General features: G+C 35.0%; 1 protein-coding gene across 2 annotated transcripts in view; it reads right to left on the minus strand.

The window, feature by feature from the left end:
* NCAM2 (neural cell adhesion molecule 2) overlaps window positions 1-26,105 on the minus strand; it is a 387,613-nt gene that overhangs the window by 62,582 nt on the left and 298,926 nt on the right. For both annotated transcript variants that reach the window (XM_036446724.2, XM_036446725.2), the window contains exons 10-12: window positions 18,453-18,640; window positions 15,678-15,774; window positions 3,270-3,443 (exon numbers count right to left, since the gene is read on the minus strand). In XM_036446724.2, the coding sequence (XP_036302617.1) occupies window positions 3,270-3,443; window positions 15,678-15,774; window positions 18,453-18,640 (459 nt within the window). The remainder of the gene's footprint in view (window positions 1-3,269; window positions 3,444-15,677; window positions 15,775-18,452; window positions 18,641-26,105) is intronic.

Below are 26,105 nucleotides of genomic sequence, written 5' to 3' on the forward strand. Positions count from 1 at the left end.
TAACTGTTCTCTCCTGCCAGCCTGATCCTCCTAACTGATCCCCCTAACTCTCATAGGTTAGGACAACCTTTTAAGGACAAAGGAAGGCACCAGGAAGTAGCATCTCAGTGGCTGCACCAAGAAGTTGCTCAGTACTTTATCTACTAATCTTCACTCTCTTTCAAATTAAGCTTCTATTTCAAATTAGTTTGCTGACCTACCAGGCACAAGCATATATTTTATAAACCCAAATCTATACTTCAAAACACGCTTGGAAAAAAATACTATTGAACGCCACTTCTCCACAAAACTGAAATGGCTTCTCTACTATAGAAATTGATCTTTCTATAAGATTTTAATTAAAATCAAACTTTTACTAAAATCAAACCTAGATTAAAAGTTTGAAATTATTAATATATATAATAGTAAAGCATGTACATAACCTTAATTATAGTGTTTATAAACTAAATATAATAATGCTAAAATTACCATCTATAGATTAAATTATATGTAGTGTCATATCCAACAAAGCACCACTGAATTTAGTGGAGCTATGCAATGAAAGGACTAAAAAAAAAAAAAAAATCCAACTGTATAGTTATTTTCAAATTATACTCAGCTATGACATTCTTCACTAAGTGAAAATTACAAGAATGTAAAAAGTAAAAGTTTCAAATGAAAGTTCTATTTAGAAAAATGCTATTATTTTCAAAGAAAAATGTCTCCTTTATTTTCAGAAACAAAGTTTAATTCCACTATACCCTTATATCCAGATAAAGCAAAACACCTACGCTGTTTCCCCGAAAATAAGACAGTGTCTTATATTAATTTTTTCTCCCAAAGTTGTGTGAGGTCTTATTTTCAGGGGATGTCATATCTTTCCATGCACTAGGTCTTATTTTCGGAGGATGTCTTATTTTCGGGGAAACACGGTAGTAATTCTGGTTGAGATTCAATGGCCTGCTTTCCATGTGTGAGTCTAACTGGCTAAACCTTTCACAAATCATAAGAAATAGATTAAGCTGTTTTGGAGGAATATTTTCATGCTCTGTTAAAAACAACTTGATATTTTAAAACATTAACTTTTCTTCAATTTTTACTTTGAGAGCTGAAAAATTAGTAGTTGTTTTACAAGATTATTATTTTCCCTTCATTTGTGCCCAATGAGGTGTCTAGAACATGCTTACAAAGTATTGGATGGTATGGCAATGAATGTGTCATGTAAGCCTCCCAACCAAAACGTCTTGCTACACCTGCAGTACATGTTGTTGTTTTTTTGACTCAAAATTATACGGCAGAATGACTCATATTCTATATTTGAGTAACGTAAGTTGTTAATATCTTATTTGTTCACATCTCTCCAGATTTTGAAAATTGGTTTGTGTCACATCAGTTGTTGGGAGAATCAGGAAGGCTTCAGCTAAAAGTTAAAGAAGAATATCATAATATGTCCAGGTCTCAAGTGTACCCTAAACCTAGGACCAGGTGCAGAGTGAGCAGCTGAAATTCACAGGAAATTAATTAATGGGTTATTTAGAATCAGAATCCTCTAACGGGAAATTTTTATGCTAAGATGTTCTTGCTAAATGGCATTGCAATCAGGCATGAGCTAATATTTATTTCTAGGTGGTGAGATCAGCAATTAGAAGTTGTTACATGAAGGGTATGTAATAAATTAGAGAAGTAAGGACAACTAACTGAACATTAACTAAACTTACGTAAAATAGAACAAATAAATAAAGCCACTTTAAAGGCAAAAAAGAGTCTATCACCACATGCACCTATCTTTTCAGAAATTAAACCTAAATCTTCTAACAAATGCCTTAAACCAATGTGTATAATTATGTTTGAAAAAATATCTCAAAATTTTAGGATGAATGAATAGCACACATATAATCAGACAGCAAAAAGAAGCATTTCTTTACTATTCAAAAATGTATATGTGCTTTAAAATATGTCTTCAGATTTCTTCTCTGGGGAAAAATGATGCGAGAAATCTGAGACAGGGACTCTGGTAAGGAGCTAGGACCTGGAAGTTCTTGGAGAGAAGTAAAATTATGAACTAGAAACAGGAGAGAGGGGAAGGGAGAGGGAGAAGGAAAGGGAGGAAAGGAAGAGGGACAGAGAGAGAGAGAGAGAGAGAGAGAGAGAGAGAGAGAGAGAGAGAGAGAGAGAGAGAGAGAGAGATATGATGGCAACTAAAACTTTGCCTGGCTTGCAGTCCACCTGCCTCTCCAGGGACAAATACTTAGCTATCTGTCCCCAGAAAGTACAGGTAAAAACACAGGCCACACAAAAAGAACTACACAGCACCATTGAAGATATATTTGATTCCATTCCATGGAATTTGAAACATGGGGTTAATAATGATTGATTGGTAATATTTCTGACATTTCTATCTAAAATCTCTATTCACTCTTAGTAAAAGCTAAAGAAGCAGGTGCCCACACTGGTGAGACTAGAATGACTTTATCTGTTGCGTCTGCATTGACTACTAAAATGATTCTTCACAGAAAGGCACATGCCATTTACATAATCCTTATACTATATGGGCAAGGCTTAAGGCAGGGCCAGTAGAGAAAGACAGGATTCCTGGAGCAATCATTTCCTTACTGTTTTACGCTAGACTTTTGGACCACTCAGTGTAGTTCTATGACCCAAACAACCAAGTCCAAATCTCATAATTCATTATTGTTTTCTATGTTAGTTCCTTCTTTTAATAGAAAAAAAGTCACATTTTCACAACATGATGGAATTCTACATAAGTAAAAAGTACAGTTATAAACTGTTTTAACTTCTCTGGGTTAGCTAATTCTATACTCAAAATGTCATGATTGGTGGCAAAATCTGTATTTCCAAAATTTAATTTTGAAATAAAGTTTAGTAGGCAGGTGAACTTTTATAGATGACTATGAGTTTCATACCTACTAATGGAGAAAATATTAATAAGTATAAAACCACACATTTCAGAATATTCAGTCCTCAAATCTCAGGTCAGCAATTGTTTTTCCACCAACAAAAATTTTAAATTCTAACTTCCTTCCCTCCCTAGAATTGAACTTTGGTGATTTTTTGCTACTCACCCATCCTTACTAAGGGTGCAAACTTTTCCGCTGTTTTTCAAAGTTATTTTCAAAAAGAGAATGTAAAATGGGTGGTGGAAATGGTTCTTCAACCCTACCAGACTAAACGATAAGAAGTACCCTTTGAAGGAAAATAAAAAGCTAAGAACACAGTAGTATTTAGGATCAGCTTGAATTAATTCACATAGTTTGAAATCACTGACTCACTTTGAACTCCATGGGAGCGGACTATTTTCCAGGTTTCTGATGTCACTTCTTTGACGTCCACTTGGTAATGATGGATGGGCACACCTCCATGGGAATCCGGCTTGTTGAAAGAAATTTTGGCTGTGGTCTGTGACAGCTCTATAATCTTCACCCCATAGGGACTGGATGGTACATCTATGAAGGAATAACCACAAAGAGTACGTAACCTAATGTAAATGGCACTGTACAGATGGTCTGTTGTGGAATCGTGTACCTGAAACCTGTAAAAATTTTGTTAACCAGCATCACCCCGATAAATTCAACAAAGCTGCTAAAGAAAAAATGTGTATATATTTTAAAGTGAATTAATAAATTAATAAAATGGGATTGAGAGACACGTGATTCAACTTTCAAAAAAAAAAAAAAAAAAAAAAAAGACCTATGGTATTCTGAGAATTAGAAATAAAGGAATATTGCAGCCTATAAACTTAATTTGAATTACAAAGCTTGCATAAACTGCTGAATGATTTAAATTGTAAGAACGTATACATTAATCAATCTTTACTTATTGAGCAAGCAAACTATAAAACATTCAATATCACATTTCATTTATTGAGGAAATAATTACTTTTCTTTATAATATAAGCATTTTTTGGCATTCGAAGAAAACAAGCTTGTAGAAGAGAGGATGGAGAGGGAATGCAGGCATAATTAAACCTAATAAGAAATAATTTTTGAAAAATTAGTATAAATATTCTCTTGTGAAAATACAATCTTTGTGTGTTTTTTTTTTCATTAAAATTATATTAATAATTTTGGTGCAATAGTTATGTTTAGAGAAAATACCATTATAAACTAAATAACACTATAAACTATGTGATTTAATTTCATTTAGGTATTTAACTAAAATAAACTTTCAGTTGATATATGTTAGTTTTAATTCTTGTATTTAAAAAATAATTATAGCCCAGCCAGTGTGGGGAGTGCAGGAAGCAGCCAATCAATGGTTTTCTCTCATCATTAATGTTTCTCTCTATCTCTCCCTCTCATTTCCTCTCTTAAATCAATAAAATATATTAAATAACTATAAATCATTTTTGTGTGTGTTATCAGTCTATTACATTATTTTTAAACTCAATAAGGTATCCTGAGTGGAACCTTAGTTTCTTTTTTAGTATGAAAAACTTTATAAAATGTGATGTGTAAGGTCAAACAAGAGAAAAGAGAAAATAACAAATAAAATGTCTTGATAAGGAAGTTTATGACACCTCTACTCCAGAAACCTGAAGTATTAGAGGCACATTAAACATTAAACATATCTCTTTCTGCCTCTCAATCTTTCTTCTTCTTCTCAATTTACATACAACTCAGAAATCAAGAAAAGGCTGAGACTCAGAGCACACAAAGGAAGAAATAAGATAGACCACCAGAGCAAAGAAGGGTGGTTAGGATCAAGATTAAGATCACTCACACTCTCATATTCACAGTAACTATATATGGATGCAGGAAATGGATGGTGAAGATAGGAAAAAAGATTGATTCATTTGAAATAGGATGCTGGAGGATAGCTCTATAGTAACCTGGACTGCCAAAATGATAAGCAAGTGGGCCCTAAAGCAAATTAAGCCTGAAATATTGTTGGAAGCAAAAGATGACAAAATTGAAGTTGTCCTTTTTGGGCACATTTTGAGAAGGCAAGGTTCTTTCCAAAAGACAATAATGCTGGGAAAGATAGAAAGCAGCAGAAAAAGAGACAGACCCAATATGAGATGGATTGACTCCATGAAACAAGCCATACACATGAGTTATAAGAGCTGAGCAGGGCAGAGGAGAATAGGACATTGTGGACATCACTCATTGGTAGGGTCAGCAAGAATTAGAGCTGATTCAATGGTACATATGTTATCTACACTAATAAAAGATAAGTATGCAAACTGACCATCACTTCATGACACTCACCAGCCAATCAGGAGTGAGTATGCAAATTAACCTAGTTGTCTCAGTGGAGACTGACAGCAGAGAGGAGGTATTCCCAGCCCAGCCTGCCATTGCCCCAGCAACCTGGGAGCAGGAAAGTAGGGCCATAGGCAGCTCCCAACATTGCCTGCTTGGCAGTCACTGAGGTATGGAGCAAGCAGGCCCCACAGAGAGCAGAAAACTATGGGGAGTGGGCCTAAGCCATCAGTAGGACATCCTCTGAGTGCTCCTAGATTAGAGAAGATGCAGGTTAGGCTGAAAGACACCACCCCCATGCATGAATTTTTGTGCACCAGGCCACTAATGTAAATATATAAATAAATATGCTATTTTATCTCTAAAATTAACTTTACAAAACTAAAAAAACAAAGAAAAAAAGATTGAAAGTAATACAGTAAATTTCCATTCAGATACAATCAAACATTCATATAAAAATGTAATGACTATGAAAAATCAAATGTGCTGCATTTGCTGGAGTTAAAAGCTTCCTTTTCTATTGGACATAGCACCAAATTTGCAGTGCACATTATATAAAATATGCCTTATAAATGGTACTGGGTAATATCATGAAAAAAAAAGGTTCATGACATTTCGGGTATGAATGTTGTAAAGAAATGCAGTAGTGTACATTCAGCTCTAATTACTAACAGTAAATTCTATGAAGTGCATTATGTTATAACACTAAGGTTTGGATATAAATGTGTAGAATAGTGATGCATCCTAAAGTCATCTTGCTATTAAAATCTTATTTGGAAATAAAAATGTTATTTATGGAAATACTCTGTGTATGCTGTAATACATAAATACCATCATGATTATTATATTTCTTCATTCCTTAAGTTTTTACTGTAGATTATTTTCATCAGTAAGTTTGATCTAAAGTTTGCAGTGGAGGCAAAAACATCACACACATATACATAAACAGATTGTGTGTGTGAGTGTGTGTGTGTGTGTGTGTGTGTGTGTGTGTGTGTTGAGTGACTCTCTAATGTCATTTAGGTCTAAGTCAGGAGTGGGGAACGTCTGGTCCATGGGCCATATAAGGCCCACAGAATCATTTAGTCTGGCCTTGCCAAGGCATTAGGGGTGAGTTAATTAAATGTTTGACCAAATATAGCAGGCTAATTTTTGGTTAATAATTTTCTGTTGCCCACAAATTATGCTATAAAAATCCAAATGGCCCTTGGCCGGAAAAAAAAAAAAAAAGGTTCCCCATCCCTGCTGTAAGAGGATATCACAGTAATGATGATCTTCAGTGTGATGATAAATTTCAAAAGGAAAGGTGCTAAGTAATGGTAGAGAAAAAGAGGGTATGATTCCTCTCGAGCTCCCACCTTTTAAAAAATATATTTTTATTGATTTCAGAGATGAAGGAACAGGGAGAGGTAAAAGCATCAATGATGAGAGAGAATCATTGGTCAGGTGCCTCCTGCATACCCCTCTCACTCTCAGGATAGAGCTTGCAACCCAGGGAAGTGCCTCAACTGGGAATCAAAACGGAACCTTCTGGTTCATAGGCCGATGCTCAACCACTGCCTATCCAGGCTGGGGTAAGCTCCCACCATTGACCATAGGGCATGTACATGATCCTTGGTTCTTACAATGTAAACAGAAGTAGTTGCTATTTGCTAAGCTGTGTACCTCAACATGGCACACCTCCACAGAAATAAGAGCCTCTTTATTCTTAGCACAATGGTGCTATCACCAAACTTGGACCAGTGGGTATCTTTCCCTAGCCAGATAGTCTATTTTCACAGCTCCTGACTGTTACCTGATTTTCATTTAGATTTAGTTTGTGTTGGCCACTTCTTTCTATTGCCTGACTAAAACAAGAAGTATGCTCATGATTCGAAGCTCCAGTATTGTTCCTAAACATTTTTTTTTTACATTCTAATTTTATGACTTCTGAATTATTACATATTTATACATGCAGACATACATATGTACGCGTAACATTGAGAAAAATGACTAGAATATACCAACTCCTCAGGAAATATATGATGAATTATATATATATATATATTATATATATGTCAGAATTAAAAACAAAGATACAGAACAAATACAAGTGAATAGTGATTGATAAGCCTAGAACTAACATCTCCACGTCTTCTCCCCACTTTCTCAGTTGTTTTATAATCACATTCTTCCTCATTCAATCTGTCATGTGCATTACTACTAATTAGTCTCACAGTTACTTTCATCTTTTTTGTATCACAATTCTTGTATCTATCTCTTCCTTCCTGTTTCCGCTATTAATTCCCAAGCCCAGGGCCTATCTGCCTCTGCTGATAATGCCATCGGTGGCTGTCAGCTTCCTTTTCTATTGGACAAAGCACCAAATTTAAACCCAGATGGTGTGTCAATGCAAAATTAACCTTTCTAGAGCACCACTGCCCCTCCCTGAGCTGGGGATTCAGGAGCTTCCTTTTCTTTACAACAGCAAACAACACTTTTCACTCTGGCTTTCAAGATCCTGAATTATCTAATCTCATTGGATATAAGCAAAGAGATCATATTGTAAAAGACTATCAAACACAGTCCAATGTTTCAAATGGGGCTTGTGGTTATTAAATTTCAAACACAATACTCCCGTCATTACTAGCATATTTTTTTTTCTAAACTAATTCTTAACACTTCCCCAAATCAATAGCTAATGAATACCATCACCCATCACTGAATAAATAGAAAATTTATGAAAATGTTCATTTATTTATTTACATTTTTTTTTCACAGCTACTACTGTAGAATGAAGAGCCTGGGTATGTATCATCAGAATTTACACATCTAAGTCTAGCCTTGATTCTTTTGTCAAATGAAACCTTGGACAAATCCCTTAATCTTTCAACCACTGGATGAACCTATAGTGGAAGTCTGCCCTTCTCTTTCCCATGTTAAACTCACTATCTCTAAAGGGATCTTTTAAAAAAAAAATTTCACAGAGAGGAAGAGAGAGATAGAAATATCCATGAGAAAGAATCATCAATCATCTGCCTCCTGCACACCCTCTATTAGGGACGGTGCCTGCAATGGAGGCATGTGCCTTCCTGGTTCATGGGTCCATACTGAACTACTGAAACATACCAGCCATGCTAAAGGGCATTTCTTTTCCTTGTCTCTTCCCCATAACATGGCATCATCAGGTAGTTCTTTTTTTATTTTTCCCATGTTCTTCTCTTTTGGATTTTTATTCTTTCTTCTCTGTTTCATTATCATGAACTACTATAATGACTTTTGTGAAATGGCAAATTTTCTTCAGTTTTACTATGTTCTCAGGCAAAAAAACACACAAAAACCTCTTCTTTTGCTTCCCTGTCACACTACTTGAATATATTGTTCCTAATTTTTGCCCTGACGTCTTTACTTCTGGGAAATTGGTTTTCTGGAATGCTGGAAAGCTAGCAAGTAAGGCAAAGTTCAGAGTCTCTGACCAGCTCTTTCCCCACTGATGAGGAGGTGGCATTGCCAACCTTAGACCAACGGGAAGGGTTTGATATTCATAAACCTATCTTTAAGTGGAAGTGCCAAAATGACTATTCTTTTAGAATGTTGTCTTAAACTTTATCCTACACCTTTTCTATTGACACTTCACACTCATTTCTATCATGTAAACTACTCCCCTTTATCATAAGGAATACAAGGCTAACATTTTCATTGTTCAGACTCACCTGCTATGGTTCTTAGTGCCATGGGATGCGATACACCTGGAAGGATGAGAAGGCTGATGGCATGTGAATGCCCTTCCCACTTTGCATGAGGACAAGGCCTGCAGGTGTGAATGATGGCAGCAGCCAGACTCCCTACTCCACAGTCTAGTCACACAATTTCTGCTGCAAGGTGGCTGAGATGTCCTTAGAGGGGTAGCTTGGCATTAGGACTTCCTGACATCTGGTTAGCAGCTACAGTTCTGGCCTTGGACTTGTGGTATTTTGTGACCTTAAAGCCAGAAGACTAGTGGCTATCTCTTGCCTTCCCTTTTCTCTGACTGTCCTATGCTTTTGTAACTACCCAACTCTCTACATCAAATATTTTCCTAATATCTCTCTGCCTAATAAACATATTAATGGAATTATCACATAAAGGATTCAACTTCCTAGATTTAGTAAGACCCTACTCTACAAAGTGTCTATAAACTGCATGTGCCTTATAGACTGTGCTGAGATGGGTTTCATCCACATCTGCTCTGAGTGGCCACCTTATTGCCAATAAAATTATATATAATTCCTATGTCAATTGTCGTATTAGTCTAACATTATAGCCAATCTGTAACACATTTGAAAACCTGTAAATTCATTCTTATTTCACTACCCTTCTGGTTTTCTCCAATTCCCAAATCCAAATCATTTTCTATTGATCTATTCTCAGCACTTGGTCACATGTTTAAATTGCCTCCTCACAAGTAGTTATACTGACTCTCTGAATAAGTGTTTTTAGTTGTATTTGTTCATATACTTTTATGTATTGATTAAACTAAAGTATCAATAAACCTGTCTTGATTATATCATTTTACCTCTAATATTCTCCATTAAAATACTCATTTACTCTTGAGATATCAATGGAAATTATTTCCTAATACAAACCCAAGTCTTAACCGTTCTCAGAAGTCATGGATTTCAATAGACCATTATTAACTGGGCATTTTAAATATGACTCATAAGCAATTCAAGTAAAACAAAAAGATTATACATTCAATAATGCATCCAAATCTGAGCCAAATATCATTTTATGTTGTAGGATAAGCATAAGAAAATAACCACTCCTTTTATGGAAGTTATATTTGAATTACATAAAAGTAAATCTATGAATTAGCCAATATAAGTACTGGTCAAAAATTAATCAGGGAAGATAAATGATTTTAAGTAGAAATAAAAAGGACAGTAGGAGAGTTGTAATTTTTAATATGATGGACAAAAAATATCTCTGCTAAAAAGAGCAATATTTGACCAAGAACTTGGATGAAAAGGGTAAAGGATTGAGAAGTACAAATTGGTAGTTACATCATGGGGATGTAAAGCTCAAGATAGAAAGTATAGTCAATAATCTTACCTAATAATAGACAAACATGTAAATTGACCATTCCTCTGCTACGCCCATGAGCCAATCAGAGTGAGTATGGCAGTTAATTTGCATTAACAGGCACCACCAAATAACTAGGGGCCAGTGGGATGCTTGCATTGTTGCCATGGCAACAACACAGGTGTTCTGCCTCACTCCCAGTCTCTCAGGGCCCTTGGGCAGCTTGGGAAGGCAGGGCCTGAGTGGAAAGAGGCAGCTCTGGGGTGGGCTGGAGTGGAAAGGCAGTGCCCTTGGCCCAAACTAGCACAAATCTTCATGCATCGGGCTTCTAGTATTGTAATAAGTATGTATAGTACCAGGCAGGTATTGAAAATATGGAGGGGGGGCAGATTATAAAGTATAGGTTTGTCTAGCCACATCTGAAATTAATACAAAATAATATTGAATTTAAACTGTAATTAAAAATAAAATTAAATACAAATTGTTTGGGGTATAAATATTGATATAATAAAAAAATATTAGGGGGAGAAAAAAAGTTCATAGAAAGATGAGATATGCTTGAAGGAGTGTTTAAAGGATAAGGTCAGTGTGGGAGAGATCTCCTTTCTGAAACAGCAAAGATTATTTTAGGACATTTGAGTTTCCATTTATATATTTTGGGCTATGTGGAAAAATATAAACATTGGCTATGTTGAAATTAGTCTCTAAAATGCTACCAAAACCCAGCTTGCATGGCCTACTTGAGCATCAGCCTATGAACCAGGAGGTCACAGTTTGATTCCAACTCAGGTTACATGCCCAAGTTGCAGGCTCTATCCCCAGTGTGGGGCATGCAGGAAGCAGCCAATCAATGATTCTCTCTCATCATTGATGTTTCTATCTTTCTGTCCCTCTCCCTCCTCTCTGAAATCAGTAATCATCTGAGATATGCAAATCAAAATGACAATGAGGTACCATCTCACACCTGTCAGAATGGCTATCATCAAGAAATCAACAAATGACAAGTGCTGGCGAGGATACAGAGAAAAAGGAACCCTTGTACACTGCTGGTGGGAATGCAGAATGGTGCAGCCTCTGTGGATAACAGTATGGCGTTTCCTCAGAAAACTAAAATTGGAACTCCCATTTGACCCAGTTATCCCACTTCTAGGAATATATACCAAGAAAACAGAAACACCAATCAAAAAGGATATATGCATCCCTATGGTCATTACAACACAATTTACAATAGCTAAGACTTAGAAATAGCCTAAGTGCCCATCAGCAGATGAGTGGATTAAAAAAAATATGGTCCATCTACACAATGGAATAGTATGCTGCTGTAAAAAGAAGGAATTCTTACCATTTGCAACAGCATGGATGAAACTGGAAAGCATTATGCTAAGCCAAATAAGTCAGTCAGAGAAAGATAAATATCACATGATCTCACTCATTTGTGGAATATAATGAACAACATAAACAGATGAACAAAAGCAGGTCCAGAGACAGAGCAGCATTGATCAGACCATCAAACCTCAGAGGGAAGGTAGGGGAGAGTGGGGGTAAGGGGGCGAGATCAACCAAAGGACTTATATGTATGCATAGAAGCATAACCAATGATTCAGATACCAGGGGGGTGGGGCCATCAGTGGGGGGAAGTTGGGGACAAGGACACATATGTGATACCTTAATCAATAAAGAAAAAATATACACTATAAAAAAGTAAAGTTAAAAATAATGTCACCAAAAGTGTTCATGATAAATGGATCATGTTGCTTTATGATGAAAAACTCCAAACTCCCCTTGCTGTTTACTTGACATAAAATAAGGATGAATGGTTTTAAGGGCTATAATTTGATCTTTCACTACCTTTCTATTCATGTCACTATTACTAATCCCTTCCCACAGCATCACTCTCCAGTTTTCTATTAAGCGCCTCATTCTTTACCACCCACCTCTTTCACAGCATGGCACATTTGTACAGTCACTTTGATTTTATTTCTATCTTCCCTTTTCTTCTTCACTAAACCTGTTTCTACTCATTTTTTCAGACTCAACTCAAAAGTTGATACCTTTCATGAGGGGAACACGATGTGATATATATATGATTGTTTAGCACTAAGCTATATCCTTGAAACAAATACAGATGAAAACTGAAAGAAAAAAAAAGTTGATACTAGTTTGGAGCTTTTCCCAAGAAATCCAACCAGAATTCCATTTTGTGTTCCCAGGAATAAGATTCAGACTTTATTGCAACACCCCCCCTCTTTTTTTATACTCTTATCTGTAAAAATCAAGTGCCATATATATTACTTATCTTCATACTTCTAAGATCTAGAACCGTGTCTGGCACCTTCTAGAAACTCACTATATATGTAGAGTGAGTGAATTAACAGATAATTAGGAATTGAGGAAGGTATGGATCCCCTAAAAATAATGTCTAGCTATCTTAGTTTCCTTTTTCCCCCCAGAGGAGCATGGGAATTAGGAAATTAAGGGGATAACACAAATCGTTTCCGAAGACACAGAAGTTTGTCATATATTTTCTGAACACAGAATATGACATACTAGTAGACTTTTCCAAGTTAAATAATAAAGCAGGTTATGTAAAAGAAAAATGGTTTCATATTCAGTTGAATAAAGTGTTTCTAAATGAATTAAGTTTAACCTGCTTCCAAATTTTGAAAGCAGTGTCTGTATAAAATACAGTCTAGGGACAAAAACAAATAGATGGACTAGAATTCCATATCTACCGAAGTCTGTTCAATTGACCGAGGTTAACCTCTAAGCAGGTCTCCATTCTCAAAATGACATGTATAGGTGAAAATACAGATGAATTCTTCATGATATCTATGAGTTAAATCAATCTTGGAAAGAGCGCTAAATAATTGGATTTGACAAGGTCTCATAGGTTAAAAAGATCAGCCCAAACTGACTAGATGAGATTAAACGGGCTAAGGATAAATTCCTGAACTGAGGTTTTTTTAAAAAAATCTATTGCAAAGCATAGCACACGAGACTTCACTGAAAAGCAGTTTTTGCAGAAAAGTTGTAATACAAAACACAAGAAGGAAAATAAAAGTGACAAAATGAAATGGAATTTTGTATATGTAACAGATATATAGCGTTCAGAATAAGTGCAGTCATTAGAGCGTTACCCAATTTCATTATGCAGTGGTCTACAATGTCTAGGTCTAGGCATTATATTTAAAGAGACATTAACAAACTGACTTCTCCTCCAAAGATGAGTGACCAAAGTGAACTCTACTTTGGCTGGTTGACATCTGTTGGGTGCATGCCACGGGCTGGTGCTTTGAATGCATTTTCTCACTTAGTCCTCACCACAGTCTTGTCAGGTCGACCTTGGAATGGCTAGTGGGTCACTAACGCCCTCGTCACACAGGACCTCTCCCCCCAGTGCTAGATGTGCTGATTGTTGATAGACTACAGCCCAGTCCCTGCCTTAAAACTTCACAGGAAAAGGTGACTTTAACGGAAAAACTGTCAATTAGCCCTAACTGGTTTGGCTCAGCGGACAGAGCATCGGCCTGCAGACTCAAGGGTCCCAGGTTTGATTCTGGTCAAGGGCATGTACCTTGGTTGTGGGCACATCCCCAGTAAGGGGTGTGCAGGAGGCAGCTGGTCGATGTTTCTCATTAATGTTTCTAACTCCCTCTCCCTCTCCCTTCTTCTCTGTAAAAAATCAATAAAATATATTTTTAAAAAAGAAAAAGTATCAATTAAAGAAGGTAAGATCATTGTATTGAGGTTTGATACGAAAAGCTTACACTGAAAGGATGGATATAACTATCATAAAATAAATTAAGAAAGTTAATAAAATAATGAATTAAATTATTTAATGAGGTTTAGAAGAAGTTAGAGTAAAAGTCCTTTAGGAAAAAAAACTTCTTACAAATGTACATATAAATAAATATACAGAGTGGTTTATCAGATCCTGATTATTAGAAAGAGAAAACTTTAAGGAAAGAATCAATTAATTATATGGTTGCAGTTAAATTTACCTTTATGTGTTCTACATTTTTAATTCACTTAAAGATATATACTTAAATAAAAAAGAAAGCATGTTTCCTACCTACAAATTAAAATTATCACCTAGGAGTTCATCTGTCTTTGCTCTCTCTATATCTAACTACACTTGTACTTCACATTTTTGTAAAAAGTTACTATTAAAAATGGTTATCAAATACATATGTGAAATATCTTATTTTCCTTTAATTAAAATAAACAATTTTGATCCAACACATTTCAGTTTTCTAGAATTTGCTTGAATAATGGTTTATTTACATGCTTAAATGCAGACTTCATCCCATATTTTCCATTGAGATTCACTTTCTAATGACTTCATGGTAGGCAATAAATATTAGTGTATTTATTTTTTCCTTCATCCCATTCTCCCTCTTTTCTTCTGTCTTAACTCACTCTCATCTTAATTTTTTTCCTTCTGGATTTTCTTTCCTAAAACCTTTTCACACAATCTATTCCTTCTTCCCCATTATAGTAAACTGGCCAATTGCAGGTTTTCTAATTACATAATAATTTGAGTATCATGAGCTTTAATTTCTTTTTTGGCCATTACTACTAATGATATTACTTTTGTGAATGCATTTTCATAGCAATAAAAATATCTTTTATAACTTAATATGAAATTATAGCGATGTATAAGAATTCTACTTAAAAAGGTTTTAAAATATTTTATGAAAGCTATTTATTACATTAAAACATAATTTTTAGTAATTTTCTAATATTTGTCTGTCTAATCTTAGAATACAATGAATCACATTTTTATATCATTTGAGCTACAAAAAGTAGAAAATATTCATATTTCCAAATTTCTAATTTGACTTGTAAAACATAACAGCAAATTCTATAAATATATATTTGTGTGTTTGTATATTTATATTATATACACAATATAAATTACTAAAAACATAGCTGGATTTCTAATTAAAATACGTTTTACACTACGTTATTACTTCTATATATTTAAGTTTTAGGGGAAGAACTAGAATGTTTTTATATAAAAAGAGAATAAGACATTTTTTTAATAAAAAGTTGTATAACCATATATTTTCTATTTTCCATAAAAATAAGTTTACTATTTTTACTTTTAAGTTTAGAATTTTAAACTATATTCATTTCAGTTAATTTTTTTCTAAGGTATCTTTTATTTTGAATTTTTTACCAAATTCTTACTATACTTGAAATATAATTCCCATACTTATAAATTTGAGGGAATTAGAATCAGGGTGTATAGTCAAAAATTTTTAGTAAATACATTTTATGTCCTCACTGTATGTCAGATACAACTGTTCTAAATTTTTAACCACCAGCTCATGTTTTAGAATAAAATCCTGAATCATGACTTATTGAAATGTAAATGATATTTGCTTACATAAATGTTATATGAAATTTCAAAAATTGTTATGCTATACTTACCAGCCAAAGCAAGAATATATTCTTGAAATCTTGTTCCTATATGATTAGTGGCTGTGCAATTATAGCGTCCAAAGTCATTGTCAGATGTAGGTGCAATCTAAAATAATAATAATAATACAATTTTTACAGTTTTAAAACAATATCACAGAAGTTTTAAAATAGACTAGCATGTTTATCATCTTCATACATATTTAATTACTCAGAGTTCCCTGCCATAACTTTTTTCCTACATTAAGTCAATATCAATATATAAGTAATATAAATCCTTTAAAGGTGTAATCCATGGAATTATACTATCTACAGGACCAGGTAAATATAGTTTATTTATCAATATATCAAGCAGATTAATGTCACAATTTCGTTAGGTTCATTGTTAGAAAAAATCATTAGATATTTATATGTGTAAAGCGCAGAAAGAAATACACTTTGAAAAACATATATTCTGCAATCACTGCAAATATGAACTTGTACCACACAAGAAACTTGTACCAATGTAGTAACTGTTTACTCTATTTTAGCCTAAGATCAGGCATATTTAAAGTTCAAGAAAGGCTCAAAATATGTCATATTTCTCCTTCTTATGATATTACTTAATATAAAATATCAATGAAGGATGGAGATTCATTTCTAGAAAATACTGAAAGGTTTTTTTTTTTGTTTGTTTTTGCAGGAAAACACTGCCCTTGTGTGGTAAATCCCTGTAGAGAGGCAGATTATTTTGATATCTAATAACAGTTATCTTGCCTCCATTTCTGTTCAGTTCCTATCATTCTCTTTCATTTTAGGTAGAACATAGCTGACCTCAGTCCTTACACATTTGAAATCCATAATTAAATTAACCTTCTGGGACTATATTACTGAACATTGGGAACAACCTTATAATTCTAATGTACCGAAATTCTGAAGGACTACTTCAGGAAAGAGATTCTATTATAGTAATTGATAACATTTTCAATCCCAGTAAGTATTATTAAGAGAGAGTATGATTACAAGAGTTGACGTTAATTTCAACTCTATCCCACAAGGGGGGAAATGATTTTGTGGTAATGGGAGGCTATTAACTAAAAATTCAATTTTGAGGTCCACTGAAGTTGATAATTTTGAAAGATACAGCAGTTGTATTGTTCATTTTCTAGTTAGCTGTCCATCTAGGAATAGAGCAAAGACTGAAGGACTAGAAGTTTTAACAGTTCTCAAGTAAGTACTCTTAACTGATTAAAAATTCATTTTTCTTACATTTAGTTTTTAATTATCCAAGCTAATTTCACTTAAATAATTTTACTAATGAAGAGGGAATTGGGCTAAAAAAGTCTTTATTCTATAGGCATAAGATAAAATTATTTGTAAATTCCATAAGGAAGAATGTCTATTGAATATGAAAGGCCAAGTGGGTACACAGCCATAGGGCATACTATGCCAACAAAGATGAAAGGTTCCACCATAAACCATTGACCTGTCACCTTGATCTTAAACTTCTCTTCTCCAGAAATGTGTGGGGATGAAAATAAAAGTTTCTTTTGTTTAAGCAACCACGTCTGTGGTCTTTGGTTTTGGCAGCCAGAGCACACTAATATTTTGCCCCAAAGCAGTTAAATTCATCGGTTGGTAGCTATGGTTAAATTCCTAAAATTTAGGTTAAATCTGACCAAATGTTTTATGAAATTGAGTTCCATGTCAATTTGCCAGTCGCTAGTCCTAATACAAAGAAACCAATTTAAATTGATTTAGACAAAGTGATTTAATTATCAGTCAATGATCCAAAGGTTTGGGAAAGTGATGGCTAAATCCTTTTATCAACCAAGCTTTTACCTAAGTCCAATTGCCAGGTAGTAGAGTGTCTAGGGCTCCAATGAGAATATCTTTAAGTTCATCCAGTACGGATAATTAGATGTTATTCTAAAACATAGAGTTTTAAAGATTAGTTCTCTATGTCCACCTAATGTCTGCAGTAAGTTTGCCACCATTAGGGTGACTCCTGAGAGCCAAGGACCACCAGGGTTCCAAAGGAATGGTGCCTCAGGCTCAAGTTGGAAAGAAAAGGGGAACAGAGCAATGCAAATAGAATTAGTGGGAAAGGTAGCATCTGTTCAGATAAATAAGACTGTTATACAGAACATTCCCAATTGTTCTGAAAGCGTCGTCAATTGGAAGGGCTGATGATCATTGTCATAGGCACTTAAACTGGAAATTAGTGCACGCACAATCTGCAATTTAGTAAATACAAGGTATTGTATTGAAACAGGATTTAAAGGCCAGGCACTTGGCAGCACAAAACTATTACCTTTACCATCTTAATTGTAAAACTAAAATGAAATGAGGCATTGAGTAAGTAAATCTGAATTATTTAGAAACTTGTGAATATATAGCGAGCACATCACATGTATGTATGCAGGTATAAGGAGAAGAAAGTATCAACACAGAACCAATGACTAGTATAAACACTGAAATTGTAATTTGTGCCTCAAGAGCAAACAAATCACCTCCTTGTTTGTTCTGATATTATTGTTTTAATTTTGCAAAAATAAATGAATGAGAAATAACGACTTTTGCTATATACTCGTATTTCTATATACATAGTAAAATGTTAATCATTAATGGGTCATAATCCAAATGCATAAAATTTCCCTTTTTAGTAAATAAACACAGATTTTTACATGCATTCTGTAACATAAACATATGATAGTATATTCATTTGTTAAGATTTTTAAACATATTGTAAAATAATAGGTAATGACTAAAATAGTATAATTTATTGATATGTACACGAGGACTTACCTCTAATATCATCTTTCTTCCTGTACTATATGTCTTTAAATTAGTAGTGTTTTTAGCTGGTAAGACTAATTTCTCTCTTCTCCAGTGCACTGATGCTGGTGGATTAGATTTCACATCACAGCTTATATTAATCGGATTTCCTTCCCAAGAGTAATAAATTGTTTGGTTTGATATGAACTTGGGAGCATCTATAAAGCAATAGAACATAACCGATTTACACTCCTTTCATTAAGATAATCACTTAATTACTGTAAACAATAGCAAGTATGACTTGACTACAAACAACCATTCTAATTTCATATATTTAATATGTGATATCAGAACTCATAAAAACAAGTCATTTGACTGTAAAATAATTTTAATATTAATATAAGAGCATTCAAAGTTGATCAATTATTAAAATATGAATGCTCAGAGTTAAGTTTGCTTTTAATATTCTGACAAAAAAATATCTAACCAGTAAATTAATGGCTACCCACATTTGGAATTTGTTTCTCAAACAACTGATATTGTAAAGTGATATTGCACGTCTACAATATAACAGAAACTAGATTCCTGTACATTATGTTTTATAAATATCAAAAGAGTAGCAAATCAGCCACATTCATTGGCACAAGATGGGCAGATGTGACATCAAACAATAGGGGTTGGGCCATTGTTTGAAGAAGAATGTGACTCGAATGTGACTCTGGGAAAGACAACACGTCAGGACTACAGCCTAAGAAAGATGCAGCTATATTTCACCCTGATAAATCAAAATTGTAACATCCACAAAACTAGGCCTTTACAGAAGAGTAGGCCTCTTTTTTATTATAGAAGGCTTTTCATGTTGTATGGAGGAAATAAATTTTGCCAGTTAAAGAAATAAGAAAATTCAGAGGAGTGGAGAGGAATATGGCATAGGCAGTAAATATCACTTTAATAAGTTAATATCTCTATTTTATTATTATTACTTTAATTCTCACCTGAGGATATTTTTCAATTGCTTTTTGGAGAGAGTGGAAGAGAGATGGAAAGACAAAGAAGAATATCAATGTGAGAGAAACACACTGGTTGGTTGCCTCCTGCATGTGCCCGACCGGGGCCTGGAGGAGAACCTGCAGCCAAAGTATGTGACCATGACCAGATCAGACCCGGGAATCTTCATTCAGAGGCCGATGCTCTATCCACTGACTCAACCCGGCTAGGGCAATAAGTTAATATTTTTAAAATTGGAGAATGCACTACACACTACATGAGAGGAAATAATATGAGGTGCTCAGTGTTGAATATTTTGGGAAGTAAATTATTTTTAGGCTCCCATATCTTCTATGCAATGATTATATGATTAATAAAAATATATGCAATACTTCATAGACTGTGAGAAGATGACTATGTCAAGCTGACGATAAAATGAATATACACTTTAAAAATCAAGGAACTAAGTTCACTTAGCTGTCATCACAATGGGAAGATCTCTAAAGAGAAATTATTTTGATTTTATGAAATGGCAGCTGGTTAGGCAGAGAGCCAGGATGGATCCCTTCGGCATTCGGAAGCGCTATATCCAGACCTCGACTGGCTCTCTTATTTCAAGTTTCCAGCATAAGAAGAACAAAAGTGTGCCACTGTCTGAATTTGTCACTTTCTCAGAGTTGGGGTCAAGAGAGTCACATTCCAGCTGCGCCATGAGACATCCAAAGAAACATTTAAGGCTGCCTTCAGACTGGGTGACACGTTTCTCCTGTTTTGATCACTGTGCTTTGTGTTTTATTAATTTCCCTGCCTTATTGCTGGGACTTAGAGCTGAATGGGCAGCCGGCACTCATCACTACATTCCTGTCACCGTCCAAGGCTTCCTGACTTGATTCCTTGCTTCGCACAAGCTTTCATTCACTTTCTCTTATCATTTCCTCTCAGGCCGGCAGGCTGTTTGTTCTGAACATGGCTTACTTGTGGCTGGTACCTGTGACCTAAGTCAAGTCTTACTGTTTGCTGAGTGCTGGCTTGAATTTCTGAATGCTGTCTGCTCATGAGAGGCCTGAAGCTGATGACAAAATACAACACAGGCACTGGCAACTGAAATATAAAAATATCTGACCTGAATTCCCATTTTTATGAATAACAGAATCAGGGAACTCACCAAATACATTCCCTATACACTATTAATTTTGTGAATCAAATTGAAAAGCATGATCATAGTAAGATTTACAAATAATAAAAAGTAAACTTAAGTCTTTTAAAATCATATGGACAACACAGGCATTGTCCTTGTAAGACAGTATTGCATACTCTCCAAATAATTTACATGCTGTGGTGAAAAACTGTCCTTTCTTCTAGTCATCATACTCTGAGGCATACAATTTTAAATATTTTCTTCTTTAATATGAGATTTTTAAGAACCACAAATAGCAACAATTATTTGAATGTGTAATAAAATATTCTATTTTAAAAGCTTTGGCACTCGCCCCAGCCAGTTTGGCTCAGTGGATAGAATGTCAGCCTGTGGACAGAAAGGTCCTAGGTTCCATTCAGGTCAAGGGCACATGCCAAGGTGGTGGGCTCAATCCCCAGTAGGGGGCATGCAGGAGGCAGCCATTCAATGCTTCTCTCTCATCACTGATGTTTCTTTTTCTCTGACTTCCTCTATGAAATCAATAAAAATATATTTAAAAAATTATAAAAAGCTTTGGCACGCATTCCTCACCAATAAATCGCAGTATATAAAAATACCACTCACTTATCTGCATTGCCATGACTACACCATGTTCAAGGCCATTACCTGGCCAACTTTTCTTAGAAGCCCTCTCCTTCCTGGCTGACTGGCCTACCAGTTTCTCTTTTAAGATCATATTGCTATCCTGCTTAAACCTTTCTATAAGATTCTCTATACACTTATTAAATCAAAATATTTTATGATAGCTTTATACAGTTCTACATTAGCTGGCCTATATCTCTTCTCTGGCCTTGTCAACATTTGGGTTAACTTGGTTCCTTAAACTGTAATCATTCCTAACCTTGCCTGCTTTCAGCTCCTTGCCTACCTGTCTCATCTATCTAATCACTTTTTGATGTATTTCATCTTAATGTAGCTGTGTGTTCCATATTCCTAATTAAAGCATAAATCCCATGAGAGCAGGACAATGATGCCTTTCCTACAGTTCTGTGCAGCACCTGAATTTATATTTGATGCTCAGTACGTACTCAGTGAATAACAAGTGAACGAATGAAAACCCAGGATATGTATTCCAGAACATCAACACTCCATTTAACAGGAAAGGAAAAGCACACAGATATTTGTTTGACTTTCCCAAAATCACAGAACTTAGGACTTTAATGCAGTCTTAATTCTATAGCAATACATTTTCTTTCATAGACCTTTATTACCTATTTTGTGAAGAAGCCAGCCACTTAAATTAGCTAAAAATCAACTGTACATTTTCTTATATATCTAAAATACCTGATGCTCTGTTCAGTCATTAGGTTTTCTCATTTGATTTATGATGAGGGAAACCACCAAGGGAATAAATGCTAATATATCCTTTGGCACATTTAGAGGATAATTTAATTAATAATTTCATAGATCTAGTTCTGCTCTACGTCCACTCTTATGCCGAATCAGCTACAGCAATTAACTAGATTCATTCCATGTGTCGTGGGAATTCTAATGGCTACATGGAATACTAAGTTAGATGTGTGTTTATTGCCACTGTAACCATAGTACTGGATGTGCATTTTCCATACTAAATTTGAACAACCAAATTATACATAAATCTCAGCATACTTTATGACCCTAGAGTCATTAGCATAATTTATATTGAGATATGCCTATATTTGAATTCTTAGCATATACTTTTACTGTTATTAGTGATATAAGTATGACTGGTTATAAGAGAAGTTTGAATATAAAGTAAATTATTCCTCTTTCTACATTTTTCTTCTTTCCTTGTCTTAATATTTTTCCTCCCTAAGTCACATATATAAATATTAATAAAAGTACTTTGCTACTTAAGGCTATTTTATCCTCTATTATTGCTTTATATATTGAATTTTCTGTAAATAGCTATGGTATTTTAAATACTATGCCATTACTATAAATATTTTCATATATAAATGTAGGAAACAAAGCTTTAGTGAATCTTATCTTAAAATTTCTGAGTCATCAAAAAAAAGCATTGGTCCCAGAGATACAATAGTGTTAAAATTATTTTATTAATAAAAACTAGAGGCCCAGTGCATAAAATTCGTGCATGGGGAGGGCTCTCAGTCCAACATGCACCCTTTCCAATCTGGGACCCTCGAGGGATGTCTGACTGCTGGTTTATGCCTGATCTTAGGGCCTAAACTGGCAGTCAGACATCCCTCTCACAATCCGGGACCATTGGTTCCTAACTGTTCACCTGCCTGCCTGCCTAATCACCACAAACTGCTACCCCTGCCAGCCTAGTCACTCCCAACTGTCCACCAGCCTGTCAACCCTAACTGTCCCTCACCAGCCTTGTTACCCCTTACTGCTCCCCATACCAGCCTGGTTGCTCCCAATGATCTCCCTGCTGGCCTAGTCACCCCTAACTGTCCCCCCTGGTCACCCCTTACTGCCCCCCATGCTGGCCTGGTTGCCCCAACTGTCCCCCACCAGCCAGGTCACACCTCACTGCCCCCCCCCCTGCTGTTCTGGTTGCCCCAAATTGTCCCCCCTCCCCCTGTGGACCTGTTCACCCCACACAGCCTGCTGTTCAGTCATTTCATTATCCCTCACTAAACCCCCTGCCAGCCTGGTCATCCCAAGGAAACTGCTGTTAGTTGCTTGGTCACCCCACTAACCCCCCTATTGGCTTGGTTGGTCATCCATTTGGTTGCGATGGTTGCTTAGGCTTTTATATATATAGATAATGTTGTTTCCTCAGAATCTGCCTGATTTAGCAGTAGAACAATTTGTAATTTGGTTTATTAATGTGAAACAACTTCAGTGTGTCACTCTATTAAAGTTGAAAAAACTATTAAGTAAAATGTAAATATTTCATTTATTGTCTTAATTTGATATCTCTCCTTAAGTTTGTATATAGCTCTACAAACTTATTCATTTCTTAAACTTCACAGTTCAATCAAGCCTTTAGGACTTAAAAACAACAATCAAAAGCAAACTAAAAAATTTCTACTATTTTTATCTTATAGTGAGTGGTTGTGCATCCAACAATGCTACCTATTATATGCATTAAGGAATATCTCAGTCACAACAAATAGAAAACAAAAACTCTCAATATTCAGAATTATTGCTTGCATAATAACAATAATTACATTAGAAATAATAATGATGATGATAATAGCTAACAGAGTGCTTGTGACCTGTCAATGCACGTTATGTAATTAAATTATTAACAATTACATTACATTAGGTATGGTTATTAACACACTTTACCTTTATATTTACCATGTCTTAGTTGGAAGACTAAAATGTAGGGAATTTTGTAACACTTTTCTACTTCACTTTAAATTTCTTGAATGAAAATTGGTAATGATTGTCACATATTTATAACTTTCCAATAATCATAATTCTATTTAATTGGAATTAGATCACAATTACTTTCTGCTAAACTGCTGTTTATTTGTCATATATTTTATTTTTAATGTACATTCAATTAAACCACCTTTTTAATTTAAAGAGGTAAACTAGCATCAAAATTTAATTATTTTTACATACATAGAGCAAAATATTTTGAGCTATATGGAGAAAAGTAAAGCAATTCAGTTATGATTGTAAATTAATCATATGTGATATATTTTCAGAGCACTGCATTATAGTAAACAAAGAAAATGTACAACTCCTCCTAAAATAATAGTTGATTGACATGGGTCTCCACTTTTAAACAGTATTTGGAAGAAAGAAGGCTAAAAATGTGTGCTCTTTGTTTTTGTTTTCCCATAATAAACGAGCATATATTAAGCATTAATCAATATTAATTTAATGAATGAATATGGTAATAAATATAAAACAGATGGTAGTATACTGCTATGCACAATCCTATATGATAAAATCCTAATATCCAAATCGACCAAATGGCAGAACGACAGTGCACTGACCACCAGGGGGCAGGTGCTCAGTCCAGGAGCTGACACTTGGTGGTCAGTGCACTCCCACAGGGGGCGTGCTACTCAGCCAGAAGTTGGGCTCACTGCTGGCAAGCATAATTGCAGCAGCAGGAGGCTCTCCCACCTCCCAGGCAAAGCTAAGCGGGCGGGCCTAAGCTGGCAGATGGACATCCCCTGAGGGGTCCAAGCTTGCGAAAGGGTGCAGGCCAGGCAGAGGGACACTTCCCCTCAGTACATGAATGTCATGCACTGGGCATCTAATTGTATTATAAAAATTGTTTTATAATAAAATTTATAATTTTTAAAAATCAGAACAATTAAATTAAAAGTTTACAGAAGCAAGAATACATATAATCCAAATGAGTAATGCTGCATATAACAAAGATTTAATTGAGGAAGTATTTCTTTAACCTTTTATGTTCTTTTAAAAATGTTATATTGCCGAAGCCGGTTTGGCTCAGTGGTAGAGAGTCGGTCTGCGGACTGAAGGGTCCCAGGTTCGATTCCGGTCAGGGGCATGTGCATTGGTTGCGGGCACATCCCCGGTAGGGGGTGTGCAGGAGGCAACTGGTCGATGTTTTTCTCTCATCGACGTTTCTAGCTCTCTATCTCTCTCCCTTCCTCTCTGTAAAAAATCAATAAAATATATTAAAAAATATATAAATTAAAAAAAATAAAAATAAAAATGTTTTATTGTTATTGTCAATTTGGTTAAAAGAGTGACCAAGTAGTTTCTGTCATCATTTGAGAAGGAGAATTATTTTTGTATGCCACAGGATTTGGATTGTGTACTGTGTATAATTATTGCGCCATTAGCTGATGATGTATCACACTACATTGTGTTTTTTTTTTGTTTTTTTTTTCTCTTTCACCCTTTTCACTGTTTGCCATAATATATATATATCACTGCTTTGTTTTGTCTATTATTAGGTTTTCTTGTTAGGATGTAAGGTCCATAAAGTAAGGTTTTTGTTTGCTCTGTTGAATTCTATTATATATATACTCAACATCTAGAGAAGTGCTTGCTGTATAGTACATGCCCGATAAAAAAAAATTGTTGAATTACACCAAAACCAGTTTGGCTCAGTGGATAGAGCGTCAGCCTGCAGACCAAAAGGTCTCGGGTTCGAGTCTGGTCAAGGGCATGTATTTTGGTTGCGGGCACATCCCCGGTAGGGGGTGTGCAAGAGGCAGCTGATCGATGATTCTCTCTCATCGATGTTTCTAGCTCTCTATCCCTCTCTCTTCCTCTCTGTAAAAAATCAATAAAATATATTTTAAAAAATTGTTGAATTAGAACAAAGTAATTAAGATCTTAACCTAATTCATAAAATCATGGGTATAGATCCATCTCTTCTTCTTTTCAAATCAGGAAATTAAAGCTTGGATTCAGTAAAATAAGTCAACCAACCTCCTAGGACTAGATCCAGAAGATTCATTAAAGTCTAGACATAGCTGCTAATACTATGCTTTTGAAAAATCTATTTTCATAAAACACAATATATTAGAAAACTGCCATCTGGTTTAAATCACCACAAACTATGAGCTATTTTGAGTCAGTAGATAGATATCAACACATAGACA

Source organism: Pipistrellus kuhlii, unplaced genomic scaffold (genome assembly GCF_014108245.1).
Source record: "Pipistrellus kuhlii isolate mPipKuh1 unplaced genomic scaffold, mPipKuh1.p scaffold_m20_p_2, whole genome shotgun sequence".
Taxonomy (NCBI): Eukaryota; Metazoa; Chordata; class Mammalia; order Chiroptera; family Vespertilionidae; genus Pipistrellus; species Pipistrellus kuhlii.